The sequence below is a fragment of the Mastigoproctus giganteus genome, chromosome 3 (assembly GCF_048544385.1).
Source record: "Mastigoproctus giganteus isolate SK-2022 chromosome 3, ASM4854438v1, whole genome shotgun sequence".
Lineage (NCBI taxonomy): Eukaryota > Metazoa > Arthropoda > Arachnida > Uropygi > Thelyphonidae > Mastigoproctus > Mastigoproctus giganteus.
Window position 1 is genome coordinate 218,526,560 of NC_143577.1, and position 20,352 is coordinate 218,546,911.

Genomic DNA, 20,352 nt, shown 5'->3' on the forward strand with positions numbered 1-20,352 from the left:
TTTTTTATATAAAGTGAAGTTTTAATTGAATAGATCTGATGATAAACATAAATATCTAGCAGAAAAATGTGAACAGTTTCATCCTGATGTTTCTTCAAGAAACAGTGGCACTTTGTTTAGTTTGGTGTGGAGATTAATTTCTAGGAGTTAGTTCCTAGCATTTCTATTATAATAATAATTTCTGTCAAGTGGATAACTTAATTTTTAAAGATAACTCTCCACCTTGCACAAATGTTTTTATTTTAACTTATCCAGTCATTCTGGTATCATTTTCTATTAGTGTGGCATACAAATTCAATTTATCTTAGATGAAAGATTATTATGACAACAAAGTTTCATTTTGAAAAATGGTTGCACAGAAACAACACCGGAAAAAAAAAAAAAAAGAGAGAGAGAGAACTGTTAGAGGCCCAAGGAGAATAGATGAACTATTTTCAGAATAAATGAATAGTTTTATTTTTCTTATGTTATAGAGCTTTGGTTTCAAAAATCATTGCAGTGAAAAGAATATAGATGCTAAATTAATATCACATTATTATAACAACTTTTGAGAATGATATGAAAAAGATTTATTTTCAAAGCATATATGAGCTTTCTCTCTTCAGTTATGGACTTGTAATAACTGTTTTGCATAGATAGCAAGAAGTGGAAAATAGAATCTATAATAGATTTACATTAAGTGTAAATTTATTGTGATTATTTTGCTTATATAAAAATATGGTTGTTTTGTTACCATTTCATTTAATTGGACAGATACCTTAAGGCAGTATTTACAGCAGTTAAGACAGGAATGTGGACTTAGGCTCTGTGAGAAAGTATTTGAAGAAAGTGGAAAACCAAGCAAGGTAATTATGACAGATTAATTCTGTATAATTTTTCAATCTAATGTAAAGAAATACCGGTTACCCTCGGAAGAATATTTTCCAGTTAGCAAAATAAAAATAAATTTAAGCTTACGTACATAGCTTAATTAATACACTGGAATGCAAAATTTAAGGACCAGTCAGGTTTTCACTAGCTTCTCATAGGAGTGGCCTGGATATGGGAAAAGCATACCAAAGGAACCTCATGAAGTACAGAAATGAAGGAAACAACACTGACACAACAATGGAAACAAAATGGTACAGAGGGACTTTATTCAAGAATGGCAATGTAGCACTGGCTTCTATGATACAGATGCATCATTACCAAAGATGGAACAAAGGGAAGAGGTGGTCCTCAGTAGGAGACATAGCCACCCCCTAATGTCAATGCAGGCTCTGCACCACCTGTCCATACTTAGAACAATGTTGTTGATAAGTTCTTGTGGTAACATCGTCCATTCCTCTGTCAGCACCATCTTCAGCTGGTGAACATTTTCTGGTGGGTGTGGACTTGCTGCTAGATGTCTCCCCAGAGTGTCCCATATGTGTTTGATGGGATTTAGATCGACGGGAACGGGCAGGCCAATCCATACAAACAATGTCCTCACTTTCCAAAAGCATATCAACAGCTGCAGTGCAATGGGGTGTGGCATTATCATCCATAAACTCGAACTCTGGGCCAATGGCACCTCGGAACAGACGCACACGGGGAAGGACTACCTCAGTACAGTAGCGTGCACTGGTTACAGTACCGCCTTCTCGTATCTGGAGTTGTGTACATCCATCCAGGATAATGCCTCCCCAGATGAGAACACCTCGACCTCCATATCATCCCTTTCAGTGATGTTTGCGGGGAGTTACTGTGTGCCAACCTCTTGCCAGATTAGCTGACGTCCAGAATCGCTGCTGAGACTGAATCTACTCTCATCAGTAAAGATTTTGTGGTTGTAACCTTTAGAAATAGTGTTGGTCCTTTAGTTTTGCACACCAATGTATGTACTGTGATATGTACATACTAATTGATATCAGTGAATAGAAATCAATACTAATTGATTTCTATTCACTGACTTTTTTTTTTTTTTTGTTGTTGTTAAAATTTAAAACAGTAAAAATGATAAGCAATTAATAACAAAGAACACAGCACATACAAGTTGGAGCAAACACAATACAGAGTAATGAGTTTCTGAAAATTTTTTTTTTTTATATGATTGAATATTTCATGGAAGGGAAACACATTTCACCATAATAATGTGAAAACCCAGAGAATTCCAGCTATCAATACTATAGCAAATGCAAGAAGATAGAGTTTACTACCCATTAATAATTGATTACACTAACAGAAAAGACTAAACCAGAAACTTCAAATTGTTTTTATTGTGTTAGGGTGGTGACCTCCAGAAATGTGCTATAGAAAAATATCACAAAACCGATCACAGCTAGTAAGCAACAGCAGGGATTCACAAAAAGGAATGGAAATGTTGAAAATTACATCTAACATAATAGCATGGTTTCCCCAGCACAAAAGTTCAAAAATACACTGTTATGTGAGATTTCCAGAAATTCTCCAACCGTGTTAGAGCGAAAGCTTGTTGTACAAGTACCGTGTTGTGCGAGGATTGCTGCAATTTATCAATTGTGTTAGTGCGAAACCATGTTGTAGAAGTACCATGTTATATGGAGGATGCCTGTAATGTGTAAACACTTACTCTGTATTTTTTTTTAAAAAAAAAAAGCCTTTTTATTTCCTTACCTTCTACTTTTCCTTTTAAGAAATGAAAACAGATGTTTAAATTCTGCAAATTGCAGCTTCTGGAGACTAGGCACCTGCGAGGCGATCTGATTGAGGTGTATAAGGGCCTTGAATGGATTGAGCAGGCTCAATGCTGTTGGGATTCTTCCTGTTGCTCAGATTACAAACCTGAGGGGGCATAGATTCAAACTGAGGAAAGACAGTTGTAGAATATATGTGTGGAGGTTTGCCTTTAGCCAGCAGGTAGTTGATTGCTGGAACAAACTTCCATCTGTTGTTGTGGAAGTTGATAGCTTAAATAAATTCAAGGCAGAACTATTTCACTGATCCATTTCGAATAAATGGATCAGTGAAATGAGAATGGTTTTTTTTTTTTTTTTTGCTATTGCTGTATAAGCTTGCTTTCTTGCATCATATATGGCACCTCCGTAGCCAGGTGGGAAGGAGCAGCAGTGCGTAGCACACGCTTCTTGATTAGACTGGGGTTCGAGCCCATCACCAAATACGGAGGATGCAGAAAGGTCAGGGAATGACCACCGCATATCCCGGAGCAATATGGCCTTAGTTGCTAATGCGCCTAAAAACCAAATAACATCTTGCATCATGTGCCTCTACTAATGCTAATGTTTAGCTCCATCAGCACTGTAGGATTTTGTAAGCCATTAGTGATTGTTCCACATTTTTACAAATAAGGCAGTCTTAAAAAGGTAAACATTTATTTCTACTTATAGCATAAGTAGGAGTAAATGGCTACCTTTTATATGTAGTTATTTCATTACAGTGTTAGTTTTTTTCTTCATTGTGTCAGTTACTTAATTTTTGTTTGATTTATAATAAAAATAATACACCATTGATTTATTATTTTATTAATTTTGTTTTTATCTGGAGCTCCCAAGAGAATGGGAAGTGTTATGAATACAAAATTTTCATTTCAAATCTTTCTTGATTCAAACTTCTCTTTCTGATATAAGGTTATTATAATTCTTTATTATTTGCAACATTAGTAAATGATTATACTAAGTATAATTGCTCAATAACTGTATAGGTAGTTAAATCACATTATCATTTTGGTGCATTATTGGCACATTAAAACCTCATTATGTTTAATTTAGAAAAGTTCCATTAATGTTTTAAACATCATAATTTAAAACTTAAATTTTAAATGTTGATTTAGGTTTAATACTTTTGGTGTGTTGCAAAAGTGACTAGGCAGTGAATTTCTGTGATTTTATGCACAGTGTTTGTTGATAACATGACTGTTTTCCACATGGCAATGTAGCCAGTATACTTGTGGAGTTTGTTGAAACATCCATATAAGAATATTATCTTCTTTTTGGAATGAACACTTATTTAAATATACATATTTATTTATTTTTTTTTTATTTTGAAATTTGCTGCATAATTACTTCAGGGTCACCCTCTGTGATTGCTAAGTTGTAATGGAATGCACAGAAAAAAAAATTCCACTGAAAATAATTGAAATTATGTTACAGAAATGAAATTGTTTTGCCTACCGGGCTAGCCAGGTGGGTAAAGTGCCTGCCTGGCAACCCAAAGGTCGCGGGTTTGAATCCCACCTCGGGCTTGGATCAGAGTAAAAATGCAAAAACTTTGGGAGGTGCATTTTGACCACAGAAGCCGATATGCCAACAACTAACAAAAAATTAAATCATTTTTATTAAATGTTAATTTCACATTTACATGAAAAAATTTAACTTTAAAACTTGAATTGAGAGTTTGTATACAAGTATATTTCTAATAATCCAGCATCCACAGGACTGGCAGTGTAAAATTATCAGATGTTCCAAATTATTGGATGTTTATCTGAAAAAAAAAAAAAACTTGCACCTTCAAATACACCGAAATTTTTGGTGTCTATATGCAAATTATTTTGTTTTATCTAGTTATTATTTTATATAATAACTTAATTAAGAAATACGTGAAACTGTTAACAGTAAAAACTTTTTTTTTTTTTCTCCTGAATGTCATATGTTGTAGAATCAGTAACTCAGCCACCACGATAACATTCATTTTTGGCAGTTTTGTACATTGCTTTGATCTCGTTCAAAAAAATTTTTCTAGCTTCTTGAAGAAACAAATTTGCCAGTGTCTAATTCATGCTGATATGATTGAACAGTCTGTTGATAATTAAACTCTGTGAAAACTAAAAGCTTATAAAATTTCTTTGTGATTGGTTTTTATCATAGGATAAATTAATTATATATGATTAATTATAGTCATTGTACATGCTGGGCATATCCTCTTTTTGTACTTAGCTATGAGCAAACTGGGTTTGCTGTTTACTGCATTGATCTTTTTCCGTGAAGGCACTCTGTCATGTTGCCTTGGTATTGTACTACTCTAAATAAAGAGCACTGCTCCAATGAAGAAATATATTGCATTTTTAATTAAAATGCATGCTATTACCCAGACTTGGGCTTCAGTACTTTTTTGGGATCTCATTGGTGGGTAGGTAGGCTAATATTATATAGACCTGAACTACATAGCGATGAAATATCCACAATATATAAGATGTGACATGTTCAAGTACAAGGGTTATCCCAAAAGTAATGCACAAAAGCTGTTAATTTAAAAAGAATTTACTTTATAACATAATTTACATTAAAAACCTTCAGTGTAGTTTCTTTCACACCTTATGACTGCTTCCCAACATTCAGATAATTTTGTAATACCATTTAACCTTGGTATTGGTTAAATGGCATTTAAAAATTAATCTGCTAAAGTTAAGCTGTGTGATGTGTTTGGTTTACTGCTGAACTCAGTGCTTCTAAAGACAGACATCTTTGTCTAAGAAACGGTTCCTTGAATTTGAAGAATAGATCGTTACAAGGACTCATATCAGGACTATGGGTAGAGCGACGTGAGATAGTGCTTCCCACTTGTAATTGTTGAAAACAATTTGTAAAAACTGTGTAATATGTAAAACCTTGTTATTGTGGAGTACTAGCACATCAGCTTCCAACATCTGTGGCATTTCTTACAAATTTTCAGGCATGATTTCTGACAAAGAAATGTTACATAATGGCCTCCAATTTCTGATTGTCCAAGTATTTGTTTCACCATTAATTGTTGCCAGTGACATTTAGAAGAGCTGATTGTAACTTCATTTCAGGTTCGAAGTCGTGTCCCTGTCTCATTAATGGCTAAAATGCATTTTTAAAACTCTCCAACTTCTTGTGAGTAACATACAAGTAACTACATTGCAATTTCTTTACATTTTGTCATTCATCGAAGTAATAAAAAATTTTTAATATTCTCATTAATTTATTGAAACATTCAAACAATACAAATTCTACAAAAAAAAATTAATTCAAATGTATAAAACCAAGAACAAAATTAAAATAACTCTTGCAGAACAGAATTAGATCCTGTTAATTTTTGTCATTATCTTTAAATAAAAATTGCAATCTTCTCGGCTTCTCTGCGAATATTGTTTGATATAGTTGCGTTCATGAAATCTTCAATGCCAAAGATGAAATTTCATACCTCTTTCTTTTTCACTCTGCCTGAATGCACTCATAGTCTGTGCAGTACTTTCTCCCACTGATCACGAAACATTGGCTCAGCTGTACACTTAAATCAGTCAAACTTGACTTAATTAAGATATTGCATGTATTCGAAAATTTGTTGAAAAGATCATTTATCTTTTCCCACATGCACCACCTTCAGTCTGCACCATCACCATTCTCCCCATACTAAGTGGAAAAGGCCCAGGTTCGAATCCTGTCATTGACATGAGGAACTATTATGGGCTTTTTTCATTCCTTAGCCGAGTTAGTCAGTCTCAGGCATAGATATCAAGGGTTTTTTTTTTTTCCCCCCAGAAACAGTTTTTTTCGTCCAGCAAAATAGATAAATTGATTAGAGAACACAAGCAATTTACAGACACAAGACACGTGGGTATATTTTAGCATTAGTAGAGGCACACAATGCAAGAAAGCAAACTTATACTGCATCAGCCAAAAAAAAAAAAAAAAAAAAAATCTCCCATTTCACTGATCCATTCATGGTGAAATGGGAAGGGTTTATTTATTTTTTTGGCTGATACTGTATAAGCTTGATTTCTTGCATCATGTGCCTGCTAATGGTAAAATATACCCACGTGTACTGTGTCTGTAAATTGCTTGTGTTCTCTAGTCGATTTACCTATTTTGCTAGACGAAAAAACCTGTTTCTGGGAGGAAACAAATCCTTGCTATCTATACCAGAGGTATGTCTGCCAGGGGCAAAGGTTGATGGCATTGTAGAGCGAATATCATCTTTTAAGGGCACAAAAGGTGATATTGTTGTACACATTGGCACTAATGATATTAAGAGTAGGAGACCGGTGGAACTACTTAACAAGTACAGGTCACTGTTGAAAAAAAGCTGTGAATTGGGGTTGAATTTGAGTGTCTGCAATTCTGCCCAGACACAATAGGAGGGAGTATATGATGAGAGCCTTGTTGATCAATTCGGCCCTGGAAAGGTTGTGCAAGCCTCAAGGAGTAGAATTTTTTTCAACCTGGTCTGTACTTGTTAACAGGAGAGACTGCTTCTACAGGGATGTGATACACTTAAATAGAAAGGGTGCAAGAATATTTGCTGATGCTATCGAGGCAGTGTTATGTGAGTCGGAAAACTGCTAGCTTGGGGTGGATACAAGGACTAATAGATTAACAGTAGCCACTGGCAGAGGTGAAAGTGATTCTTGCACTGCTTCTATTGGAATGAGCAGCAGCCTGGAAAACAAGATGCAGGGTATTTCAGAGACTGCTGGGAGTCATTGCGGTACAAGTAAACACATGGGTTGTGTTAGGGTAGCAAAGAATAGGAACAGGTGCATGTATACTCGTGTATACACCAATGCTAGGAGTTTGGTAAATAAATTTGATGAATTTGAGGTATTGCTCAAAACATCAAAAGCAGATAATGTTGGGATATCAGAGACATGGTGTTACACAGATATAAAGAATGCAGAACTGGAATTTGGGGTGTACAATGTGTACAGGAAGGATAGGAGGGGAGGAGGGGTTATGCTATTAGTTAACACGTTTGCTGCCGGTCATGAGTCAGCGTGCTATCGTCAATAGCATGGCATTAGAAGGAGGAGACTGTCGCCAGAAGCCGACTGTGTTCCATAACAAAAAAGCTTAAAACTTGGTAATAAGGGATTGTTAGGTATACCATATCAATATTCAAGTGTCGTATAAGCAGTTTCCAAAAGATTTTGAGATTCACGCACCAGCGCGTGATAGGAACTGGAGGTCAAATTTGGCTGTAAATGCTGCATCACGCGCTGGCGCGTTACACAAAAACATAATAATATAGTATGTAAATAACAAAACAAAAAACATGGTAACATTAAGAAATACGTATTATTTCATACCAAACCAATACAGATTACAAATACTATGTGTAAGAATGTTACTTATGTATAATGTGTTCGCACAATCTAAGCAATAGCCAGGTGATTCTTCACAAACACTGAGATATAGATTGTATCCTTACGTTTCCCTTCGGAATAGCAACGTTTGCATTGCTTCCTCAATATCTTTCCACCTTTTTCTTCCCGCAGTTTGAGCACATGTTCCAGTTCAGGTACATCATTCACAGTATGAAGGAGATCAGATGGCTGTTTCAATAGAGATCTGATCACTGATAAACGGAAGTCATAAAGCTGCATCTTGTTATGTGAATATTTAGTATAGATATGGTGTGCATTCATCATTATTAGTTGCAAAATACGCATAAATATTTTTGTAGGCTACCTAATGGTTTTCCTTTCGCAAGGATAATAGGCAAGCATTTGATCTTGCTTGTCAGTGCCTGACATAAACCTATTATATTCAATTATAGGCAATGGTTTTGATTTCAGTTCGCCTCGTTTGTTCTGCATTTCCACCATATCATTTTGGTATTCTGTAGAAATGTAACTGACATATCTTCTGTCCTTCCACTTAACAATCATTACACCATGGGCACACCTTGATAAAGTTTCCCCTTTCTTCAGCTTTTTTTCTCAAAACTCTTTCGGAAATGTTTTCCTATTATTTCTGATTGTCCCGGTACAATGGGTTTGTCTGTCAGCGAGACACTTAGCGAGTTCATAGCTATTGTAATAATTGTCCATAAATATGCTATGCACGACATCTAACATCCCATCAAGTAAGTTCATGACAACTTTTTGTGCATGTCCTTTTTCCACCAGAATCATCCAACATACTGGTATATACTTGAAATTTGATAACCATGCCAGTAGGCATTGTGATCATATATAACTTGATGCCGTACTTATGGCATTTGTTTTGAATATACTGTCGAAAAACAAGCCTTCCACGCCACAGTATCATAGACTCATCTAAGCTAATCTCACGTCCTGGATAATATATTTCCAACATTCGTGCATTGAACAGATTCACCATTTTTCGAATTTTATATAGGCGATCCTTTGGACATACCTCTTTCTTTTCTGGATGGATTTTTTGCAAAGTGCAAGGCCCACAGTAATAATAAGAAACGATTCCTGCTCATGTTATCTGCGAACACATGTAATCCGAACAGTTTATCTGTTTTCCAATAATCTTGTATGCAGTTCAATTGAATGGTTCCCATATGTAAAATCAATCCAAAAAATACCAGCATTTCATCTCTAGTGGTGTCCTTCCATGCATTTATTCGAGAATGTTCTTTATTTTCTCGAGGAAGAAGTATTTCACGAGCATAAACATTTGTTTATGTAATTATTTCATCCAAGATATTGTCGGTCAATAAATGACGAAAGTAATCTATATGATTATCACCTGACACGGATTGCAGCAAAGACTCGGATTTTGTAAAACGAAACTGTTTCATCGATGTTACGTCATTTTCCCACGTGATGTTTTCCAACTCACCAGAATCCTGCTGTGGAAGTGTAGCCTCTTCCACAATATCTTCTTCATTTACACTTTCCAAATCCAAAGCATCCTTTGGATGGATAAAATCATCATCATCATCATCGTAACTGACGTCACTGGGATATACGTCAGATAACTCTTCCAACATTTTTGCAATTTCTTCATCTGTAAGGGATTTTTTATAGGGTGCGACGGGCCTGCTAAACTATCATCTGCACAACTCATATTACAAGGCTTTTCTGCAGGTCACATAAAATGTTCAACACCACATACAGCTACATATAGTTTACACCCTTTACTTGATGCCAAAACAACTATACACAGCAGAAACCCAATGCCAACTGAAGTTGAGAACTTCATACTAACGTCTAACAAATCCCACGCCTGCACGTGATTGGCTACTGGGTAATGATGCCGCATCCTATGCCTGCGAGTGATCGGCTCTTCAATACTGCTGCAACATCACGCGCTGGTGCATGATTGGCAGCGACCGTGTTAAGAAACACACAATCCAAGGAAGTGAAGCCAGTCGATATTGCTGGACAGTGCAGTGTCGAGTCAGTTTGGTGTGGCATAAGCATTGGGAGATCAAAATTGAGAGTACGAGTGTGTTATAGGCCTAATGACTGTGATGAGTATAATAAGAAATTGTACAGGGAAATAGAGTGGGCCAGTAAATCAGGGAGTCTTATAATGGGGGATTTTAATTTCCCAGATATTGACTGGAATTTGTAGGTTGGTCACTCACACACTAGCAAGGCTTTTGTGGATTTATTGGATGATTGTTTTCTACATCAACATGATGTGGAGACAACTAGAGGGAGTAATACTCTTGATCTGATTATCAGTAGTGATTTTTCATGCATTAAAAATCTGCAGATAAAAGAACCACCAGGTGGAAGTGATCACAGTGTGCTGAAGTGAGATTTACTCAAAGAGGTAACTACCATCAGGGGTAAAGGGAAGAGTTTATGCTTTCATAAAGGCAACTATGGTGGTCTGAGACAGTATTTAAATTCTATACGGTGGAACCAACTGATGATGTTACCAACAGCAAGTTCAAAATGGGAAGCATTCAAAGAATTTATCTTGGAATCTACTAGGCTTTACATACCAACTAAGAAATATTTTTCAAGGTTTAGGCTTAAATGGATGTCAGATGAACTAATGAGACATATGGCAGAGAAGAAAAATGGATGGGATACATATAAATTAATGGGCGACATGGAAGCCTATAATAGATATAAGCTGGTCTGTAACCAAGTCACAAAGGAGATTAGGCAGGCAAAGGCATATTATGAGAAATCTTTGGCAAAGGATGCAAAGAAAAACAGCAAGGAGTTCTTTACCTATGTAAACTATAGAAGGAAAGGGATGAATCAGATTGGTCCACTGGATATTGATGGTTCAACTGTTGATGATCCTGTTCAGGTGGCTGACAAACTAAATGAGTATTTTGCATCTACATTCACACATGAGAATTTATTTGGGGAGAGGAATGCCAGAGGTGAATTGAACTCTGACAGTGAGCTAGATGATTTTGTAATAACTGAGAGGAAAGTGGAAGAGAAATTGTTGAAGGAAGATAAACATAAGAAAGGAACCCGGTGTGGATGGGATCTATCCAGTTATATTAAAGGAAGCAGCAAAGGAAGTAAGCAAACCCTTTGCCATAATTATGAGAGTTCTTTGGACTCAGGGGAGGTACCCATGAACTGGAGATGTGCAAATGTGACTCCAATTCACAAAGGAGGATCAAAGGGCAACACAAGTAATTATAGACCTGTTTGTTTAACTTCTGTTCCAGGAAAATTAATGGAGCCACTGGTTAAAGAAGCACTGCAGGATCATCTAGACAAGACTTCAGTTATAGCTCAGACACAGCATGGTTTTGTTAAGGGAAAGTCTTGCCTGACCAAGTTGATTGGATACTATGATGTGGTCACAAAGGAACTGGATGTGGGGAATAACTTTGATATCATATATTTGGATCTTAGAAAGGTTTTTGATTCTTTTACACATGGAAGACTGCTGAACAAATTGGAGCAGTGTGGCATTGGAGGCAAATTGCTGCAATGGATAAAGGGATGGTTGAGTGGGAGAAGACAGTGGTAATCAGTGGATACTGCTCATCGTGGACTATTGTTATTAGTGGAGTCCCTCAGGTTTAGTGTTGGTCCATTGTTGTTTTCTGTATTTATAAATGATATTGATAATGGTATATCAAACTTAATGTCCAAGTTTGCAGACGATACGAAGGTTAGCAGGGTTGTTAAGGACACTAATGACAGTATGCTGCTGCAACAGGATCTAGAAAAGTTGAGCAGATGGGCTGAGTGGTGGCAAATGAAGTTTAACATTGACAAATGTAAAGTACTACATATGGGAAGCAGTAACCCCAGAGTAATGTATCAACTCTGGGGTACTACACTGACAGTGGTAGAGAACAAAAAGGACCTGGGGGTAATAATTGTGCAGGCAGATGTGAAGTTTTATGATCAGTGCAGATGGTCTGCAAGAGTAGCTCATGGTGTCTTGTCAATGATATACAGGAATTTTTCTAGCAGGGATGAGGAGGTGATTATCCCCTTATAAGGCAATGGTCAGGCCACACCTTGAGTACTGTATACAGGTCTGGAGGCCTCATTTTAAGAAGAATGTAGAGCTGTTGGAACGAGTAAAGAGAAGGGCAACAAGATTAGTGAATGGAACGAAGGGTTGCTCTTACAAAGAAAGGCTTAAGTTTTGCAAATTACAGTGTCTGGAGACTAGGCACCTGCGAAGTGATCTGATTGAGGTGTATAAAGTCTTGAATGATTTGAGCATGCTCAGTGCTGATGGGATTCTTCCTCTTGCTCAGAATAATCACCTGAGAGGGCATAAATTAAAATTGAGGAAAGACAGATGTAGGATAGATGTGTGGAAGTTTGCCTTTAGCCAGTGGGTAGTTGGTTGGTGGTACAGACTTCCATCGTTTGTTGTGGAAGTTGATAGCCTAAATAAATTTAAGGCTGAGCTGGACAGGTATTTGGATCGAACAGAGGGGTGAAATGGAAGAGTTTTTTTTTTTTTTTTTTTTTTTTTTGGCTGATGCTGCATAAGCTTGCTTTCTTGCATCATATGCCTCTATTAATACTAAGGTGCAATATGGCCTAAGTAGCCCTTGCGCCAGAAAACACCACTACAACAACATACTAATGCTAATGCCTGAGACTGACTAACTCAGCTACAGAGTGATAAAAGCCCATAAAAGTTCCTCGTGGCAACAACGGGATTTGAACTCAGGCCTTTTCCACTCAGTATGGAGAGGATGGTGATGATACTACTGTGCTACCCACACAGACTGAAGGTGGTGCATGTGGGAATAATATGTAATAAGTTACCGGGTGACCCTAATGTAATACAGTAGAACGTCGATTATCCGAAGTAATGTTGGTTAAACTAATCAAATAGTTCAGATAATCAAATATACATGAGAATACCCAGTTTATACAAAACAAAGTGTAATTACGCCCACAGTTAAATTATTGTACGGAAGGTTATTGCTACTGTATTTTGAAATATGAAGTATTATAAAAAATACTTTATTTAGAAAATGGTTTGTAAATAATAAAAAAACGTTCTGAAGAAACAATGTATATTATATATTACATTTATTTTGAACCTACCTAATTTTTTTACATGGTTTCAACTATAAATCACACTTTTTATTTTTTTTTTTACATAAACAGAAATAAACAAGTAATTGCACATAAATAAGAGAATAATGAATCTTGGGAAGGTTTATTTTTTAAAATATGTAATCTTGAATTTTTCTTTGAACCATGTGTGATTGTTTTTTTTTTTTCATGGTGAGGTCTCTCATCCTCTTTAATAGTAATATCTCTGTAGAACTTCATTCAGACTGTTGCTCACACCATGCCATTGCAGTTTCTAGTGTGAGTGGGCCCACTCTCTTTTCTTTATCAGCAGAATCACCTTGGTTAAAGGCAGCATGTTCTTCATCCTGGACTAATGCAACAATTTCTTCTTCAGTTAAAATATTGATAACCAGGATCATCAGCATCATTGTTTAACCTGAAATAAAGTTACAATCTCACCTACTCCTTCATTCAAATCTTGCACATGTGTGACCGTCTCTTCCGCAGCACCCCCAAAGTTTATGCCATGCCTTTTTCAGGTTTCTCTCTGACAACATGTTCCAGGCATCTGCTAACATGTAGCAACAATCCTTAATGTTGAGCTTCTTTGAAAAGTCAACCACACTCTCTTAATCTTCCTCTGGTAGTAGTAGCAAGTGACGCAAGGCTTGTTTTTTATACATCTTTTTTAGTTTTTCTATAACACCTTGATCCATTGGCTGCAGCAGAGCTGTAACATTTGGCAGTGAAAATCTGACAGTGAAGTTCTTGTCAATTGAATTCATTTTTTCAAGAGGGTGGGTGGGATGGTACATTATCAATAATAAACAAAACTTTACCAGCTTTACTCTGATTTTCTTGATGCCTCTTCACACTTGAAATAAAATCTTGATAAACCAATCCAAAAAATTGTTGGAATTCATCCAAGCATTTTTCTGTCCTTTATATCGTACTAGTAGGCACTACACCTTTAAAGCATCTTGGATTTCCCAATCACCAACAATGGTAAAACATGCTGTCCACTTGCACTTGCACACACCATAACTGTAACATGCTGTTTGTTAGATTTGAAACGTGAAGCAGCCATTTTGTGTCGTGATGCAAGTGATTTTTTTACAAGGGAATGACTTCCAATTAAGACCAGTTTCATCTGCATTGTAAACATCATCCTTGGAAAAACCTTCTTCCTCTGCTATTTTCAGAAGACTTTAAAAGATTCTGCTTCCGGAACAGCACCTGATAAATCTTCTCCTTGAATTTCAATTTTCCTTATACCTTGGTGAAATTCAAAATTTTTCAGCCATCCTGTACTGGCTTTAAATTCACATGGGCTTTTAAAATTTTGATTCAGTTGTAACACTTTTTTTGCATAACAGAGGTCCAGAAATAGGTTCGCCTTGACTTCTCCTTTGTAGAAACCATAAATAAAGTGTCTTCTAATTTCTCATCACTAGCTTTTTTCATAGTTTTCCTTTTTTAGTTCATTGTCTAACTTTGAAGTAAGTTTCAGAATTTCATTTTTTCTGCTGTTTATATCAAATATGGTTGCTTTACCAACATTAAAAATCTTAGCAAGAGATACACCAGTTTTGCCCTTTTCCAGTCTATTAATAATTGTTATCTTGTCTTCTGTTGACAACACATTGCGGTTTCTTTTGCCTGTAGATGACATTTTTAACGCAAAGGGGCAGCGGAATTAAAAAGTAAAATGACACAATATTTTGCTTTGAAATAGCCACAAACAAAAACTCTAACATTGAGTGAATTATAAACAAAACGCCTGAAATCACCTCACAATGCAGTGGCTTGCAGCAGACTGAGTGAAAGTTAACTGTGCCCCCACCATACTCCTGTGCTGACAACTATACAACAGAAAATGACGCAACAAGGTCACTGGAGACTGTCCTGAGTCCACGCAGTAGTTAAAGCCAACATTTGATTTTTAACTTCTGTAATGACAAATTAAGACTATTTCTATGCTATATTGCATATACCTTCAAATAAATAATCAGAAACAAATGCATCAAGCAACAGAAGTAATATTTCTGTTGCTTGATGTAGCATGACAACCAGTGCACTAAAAGTAAATACTGTAAATGTTTTGGGGGGCAGCGGTGGTTCGGATAATCAACATTCTACTGTAGGGGTTTTTTTTTTTTGCATCACCTTTCAAAATATCTTGCTGGAGCCCTAGCCCATGTCCTTTGCATAAGAATCTGATCTGATTTGCCCTTCTCTTTGCATTTATATAGTGAAGAATTCTGTATCCCCACTCTTTACCAGCTATTTCTCATAATCTGCCTTTGCCAGCCTAACATTTTCTGTGGCACTATTACAAATCAATTTGTAGTTGTTATAGGCTTCAGTACTTTTTATTGCTCTGTCACTTTTCTATGCCATCTTTTTCTGCTCAACTAATCTGGTAACTTCATTATTAAAGCAAAAATAAATATAATATTCAACTTGAAAAAAACCTATGATCATTTCTGTAAGCAGCTATTCACTTCTACAGAAAAAAGTTGATTGACATTTGAATAAAATTACTAATTCTATGAAATGTTAATCTAAGTCAAATAGCAATCTAAAGTGTGTGATTTAAGATCATAGCAGTAAAATCACCTTGCATTAAAACTAAATTTTTATATATGTGAAAATAAAGTTAAACTTTAAAAAAAGTGATATTAATGATGTTATATATATTGTACTACTTCTGAATGTGAAATCTATTATAATTTTATAATTCTGTATTTCTTGTAAATAAAATGTTTTTAAAACAATCTATATATATATATATATATAATTGATAATTAATATAAAAATAAAACATAAGCCAGTAGTATGGCAAAAACTGTAGAGCGAAAGTTAACATAAAAAACAAATAAATTTATTTTTTATGTTAACTTTCACTCTACAGTTTTTGCCATACTACTGGCTTATGTTTTATTTTTATATTAATTATCGGTTATATCTGGGCATCATGTGGAGGATGTGCATTTTTGCTACCTCTAATGGTAGCAGTATTTATTTTCTTAATTTATGTTATTACTTTCTATTTTTTAAGCCATTATTTAAATATATATTTATATATATATATTTTTTCTCTCTCTCTCTCTCTCTCTCCCTCCCTCCCTCCCTCCCTCCCTCCCTCCCTGGATGTTGCAATTTTGTTTAGTACTGATTTTAAAGTTTATATTTAAGCAAAATAAAGTGAAAATTGCTACTTCTGTATATTAGAAATGTGAGGCAGAATTTACTTGAACAAATAATGGTTCTTTTAAAATTATTTTAATTCAGTTGAGCAAAATTTTGATAAAAGAAAATGATTTGTATATCATTGCACTGTTGGCCTTTTTTGGAAATATGATAATAGCAAATCAGTTTTGTGTAAACAGTGATAGGATCGTATATCATCACAAGAAAAGGGCTTCACTTTGAAAAGCTTGCAAAGTGTGCTGGAGCATGGGCTATAATGATGCAAAGGGGCAAAACCATGCCAGGGCTCCATGCCTGAGGGGTTCCCTCAAGAATTATATGTAGCTTTTCTGCTTTGTAGATTGTCTTCAAATTTGTGCCCATGCTCTTGAAAACTTTGCTCTAGCACTGGGGTTGGAATTTTGAAATATTAACAAATAAGTAATTTTCTCTGAAAGACTTCTAACAGCTTCTTATTCGAATGGTTTCATTAGTTGTAGCTATGCCTCAATAGGCTTAATGCTAGGTGAGACAACTAAGACATACCGTGGGTTTCTAAAATTTGCTTAAAATTACTGCTCATAAAAAAAATTTTTTAAAAATGCCATCAGAGTGCCTTTCAGGGACACTGTTGTAGTTCCCTTGAAAGTTTCTGAAGGTTACAACTTTCTAGGGAAATCAGCATTTTAGGAAATGCTTGGAAATATCTGACATGCCGAGCACCCAACCTATAGTTAGTTTTGAAGTGGCACCTTTATTTTGCATTTTACTGCTATGATTTGGCAATGTTTAATTTATTACAAAATTAATATTTGAATTTCACTAATGACTTTCAGAAGGATTATTAAGTGAAACATGAAATTTAATACAATTAACTTTTTTAATATATTTTAGTGGTGGATTTGTTTTGCCAAAAGAAGATTTATGGACAAAAGTTTGTCAGGACCAGGACAGTGAAAAATTTATGAAACCCAGTATAAACTTTTGGTGCTAGGAGAATGGCAGTTGATGTATGATAGCTGTGTACAGAAGAAGGGTGTAAATGATTTCATAATTATGGGAAAAAAATCTTTCATAATTCTTCAAAAACTCTGTACATTGTCATGACCATTAAAATATGATAATGAAGCTGTATATTTGTAAATTTCTTCAAAAGTTGAATTTCATATTCTGTAAAGTATGATGTACGCCAGGGGTTGGCAACCTGTGGCTCCTTGAACACGTAACTGCGGCTCTTTAACTTTTAGCACACATGAAGCACAATTTAAAATGGAGTTAGAGGACTTAAAAATCAAGGACATGGTGAGTGCAAGGCTAAAATGCCCTTAATTGAAATTGAGTATTTGGAAAGGCAAAGACATTTGTGTTCGATGCATGGAGTAGCTTACCGGAAAAGTATATAAATTTGAAAATATTTGCATTTGGACTTCTCTTAGTTTTTTGTTTGATGTATTTCTGCGGGAAAATATTTTTGAACATGAACTATATTAAAAATAAATCAAGAAACCGTTTGAACAATGTAAGTCTCTTTTTATCTTTAAAGATGAAAATTACGGCATACTCACCTGATGCTGAGAGACACACTCAAGATGTTCAGCACAAAAGTCACATTAATTCGTACCTAATTGGATGTCTGTTGCGTTTTTTTCAGTATTAAAAAATATTTCAAAATATATATTTTTAATAAAACACTTTTCTACTATCCCATTTCTTAAACTCCCCCCCCCACCTTTGAACTACTTATACCATTCAAACACATTGGTACAACTTAATATTTTATCACCATAAACAGTTTTTAACATGTGTTTCCGTTGCAGATTTTCCCAGTTTAAAGCAAAATTTGTTATTCATTCATTACTCCTTTGCAAAATCATGACATTGACCATTAACACCACTAACAAAATTGGCTATTGCAACCTGTCAGCATATTGGACAGTCTCTGTACCACCATCTGTTGGAGGAAGTTTGACGTACAAACCACTTCCGTTTATTTTCAAACTCCTCAAACATGACTGCAACAACATCAGTATGGGAACTTTACTGTCACACCCGGACAGTAAAGATAATATAGTAAGACAATATTTTCTAAGTAAGCCATGGACTTCATGGTTTCAGGCACTCTTACCTCTGTGGTCAAGATAATACACTCCAAAAGGAAGTATTCTCTTGGAAATCTCCACACCACTACCACTCTTCTAGAATCCATGAACATCAGGAACAACATTATCGTCATGTTGAACTTAAGTGCAGCTACCCTGAATAAGTATAACTGCTAGGACTGTTTTTTGAACAGCCCTTACAGTTATTCTAATGTGAAAGTTTTGCAATTGGACAATGTAAGAATTCTAATGTATTGTGATTATAACCATCTAGTTGTTGATCATTTAATCTGTTAGTTTGAAAAATTAATTTTAAGCAAAATAGCATTTGCATAACTCCTCAGGCATATTGGCAGATTTTCATAACTTTAAACAGAATCTTCCATATAATTAAAAACCTGCCAATAAGACAAAAGTTTAAATGAGGTAAAACAAACCGATTCTTCTTTAGATTTTAATATATAATTTAATGAGGATAATAATACAAACTTAACTAAGCTCTAGCTCATTAGTTATTCATGTTGAAAGAAAGTACTATGGATTAGAAGATATGGATGAAGGAGCCAAAGCCAAATAGTCAAAGGGTTCATAAATAGATGCACTTTTGAGTGACTGTGGTTCAAGCCTGCATGACTGCTAAATACAGTGCTGTTTCTTATGTGTCTTGTGAACTCCTCTGAACTTGTGGTTGTCCTGGATTATAAACAGAGATTAAGTGCAAATTTAGCATTTTCTGATAGGCCTATATGAGAGCTTGAAGAATAGGGTTGATGGCCTCAAAGTAATTGAAACAAGAGACCCATCAAGCACTCTGCTTCTGAGCTCACCACTAATGCCTACACTTGTGCATTAAACAAAACAGCAACATTCTCAACAGCAGAGAGTTCTGGTCCCACAGGATGTGGCTATTGTTAGTGACTATTATTAGGGAAGTTGGAAATATATTGTGTAAAAAGGACAGGTGGAATAGGACCAGGATTATGTTCTGCTAGGGGCAAAAGTTAATGATGTAGAGCAGTTGTTATCTATTAAGAGCACATAAAATGATGTATATGTTGGTACCAATGATAAGAATGTGAGATCTGAGTATATTGATCTGAGGGGAGGTCTGTGCTTGTTAACTAGCACAGACCACACTCAGAAAAAGTCATGAGTTAGGATTAAATTTGAAAGCATCTGTAATTCTGCCCAGACATGATAGGAGAGAGTATATGATAAGAGCTTTGTCTGTTAATTTAGCTCCGTAAAGACTGGGCAAAGCTTGTGGGGTAGAATTTTTCTCAGTGCAGTCTGTGCTTGGTAACAAGAGGGACTGGTTTCACAGGGATGGGATACTCTTAAGTAGAAGGGGCAAGAATGCTTGTACCCCTTCTACACACCAATGCTAGGAGTGTGGTATAGTAAATTTGAATATGAAGTATTGGTTGGCATCAAATTTGGACATTTGGGATATTGGAAACATGGTGTCACTCATACACAAGCGATGTGGAATTTGAAAATAATGAAAAAAAATTTGTACAGGAAAGACAACACAATGTGCACTGGGTGGCCATTAGAATGTTGACTCAGTTTGGTGTGATAAACACTGAGAGAACAAAAATGAAATTAGGAGTATATTAGAGGACAAAAAGTAAGTATAATGAACATATAGACAAATAGGGTGAGTCAGAAAGTTGAAATATGTAATGGGAATTTTGACTCCCAGAAGTTGACTGTAACTTGTGGGCAATTACACGCACACACACAGTAGCAAAACTTTACTGAATTTAGTGGTTGAGCATTTTCTATGGCAGCATGTTAGAGCAGAAACAAGAGAATGCAATAATCATGACCTAATTATCAGCAGTGACTCTTCATGCATTAACAATCTCAAAATAAAGAACAGCTAGGTGGCAATATTAATAATTT

At 35.5% G+C, this 20,352-nt stretch overlaps 1 protein-coding gene across 1 annotated transcript in view; it reads left to right on the forward strand.

Moving 5' to 3' along the window:
• Positions 1–17,473, forward strand: part of LOC150088727 (actin-related protein 2/3 complex subunit 3-like) — an 87,628-nt gene extending 70,155 nt beyond the window's left edge. The window contains exons 6-7 of the mRNA XM_090370879.1: positions 754–845; positions 17,240–17,473. Of these exons, the coding sequence (XP_090227005.1) occupies positions 754–845; positions 17,240–17,302 (155 nt within the window). The 3' untranslated portion in view covers positions 17,303–17,473. The remainder of the gene's footprint in view (positions 1–753; positions 846–17,239) is intronic.
• Positions 17,474–20,352: the final 2,879 nt, after the last annotated feature.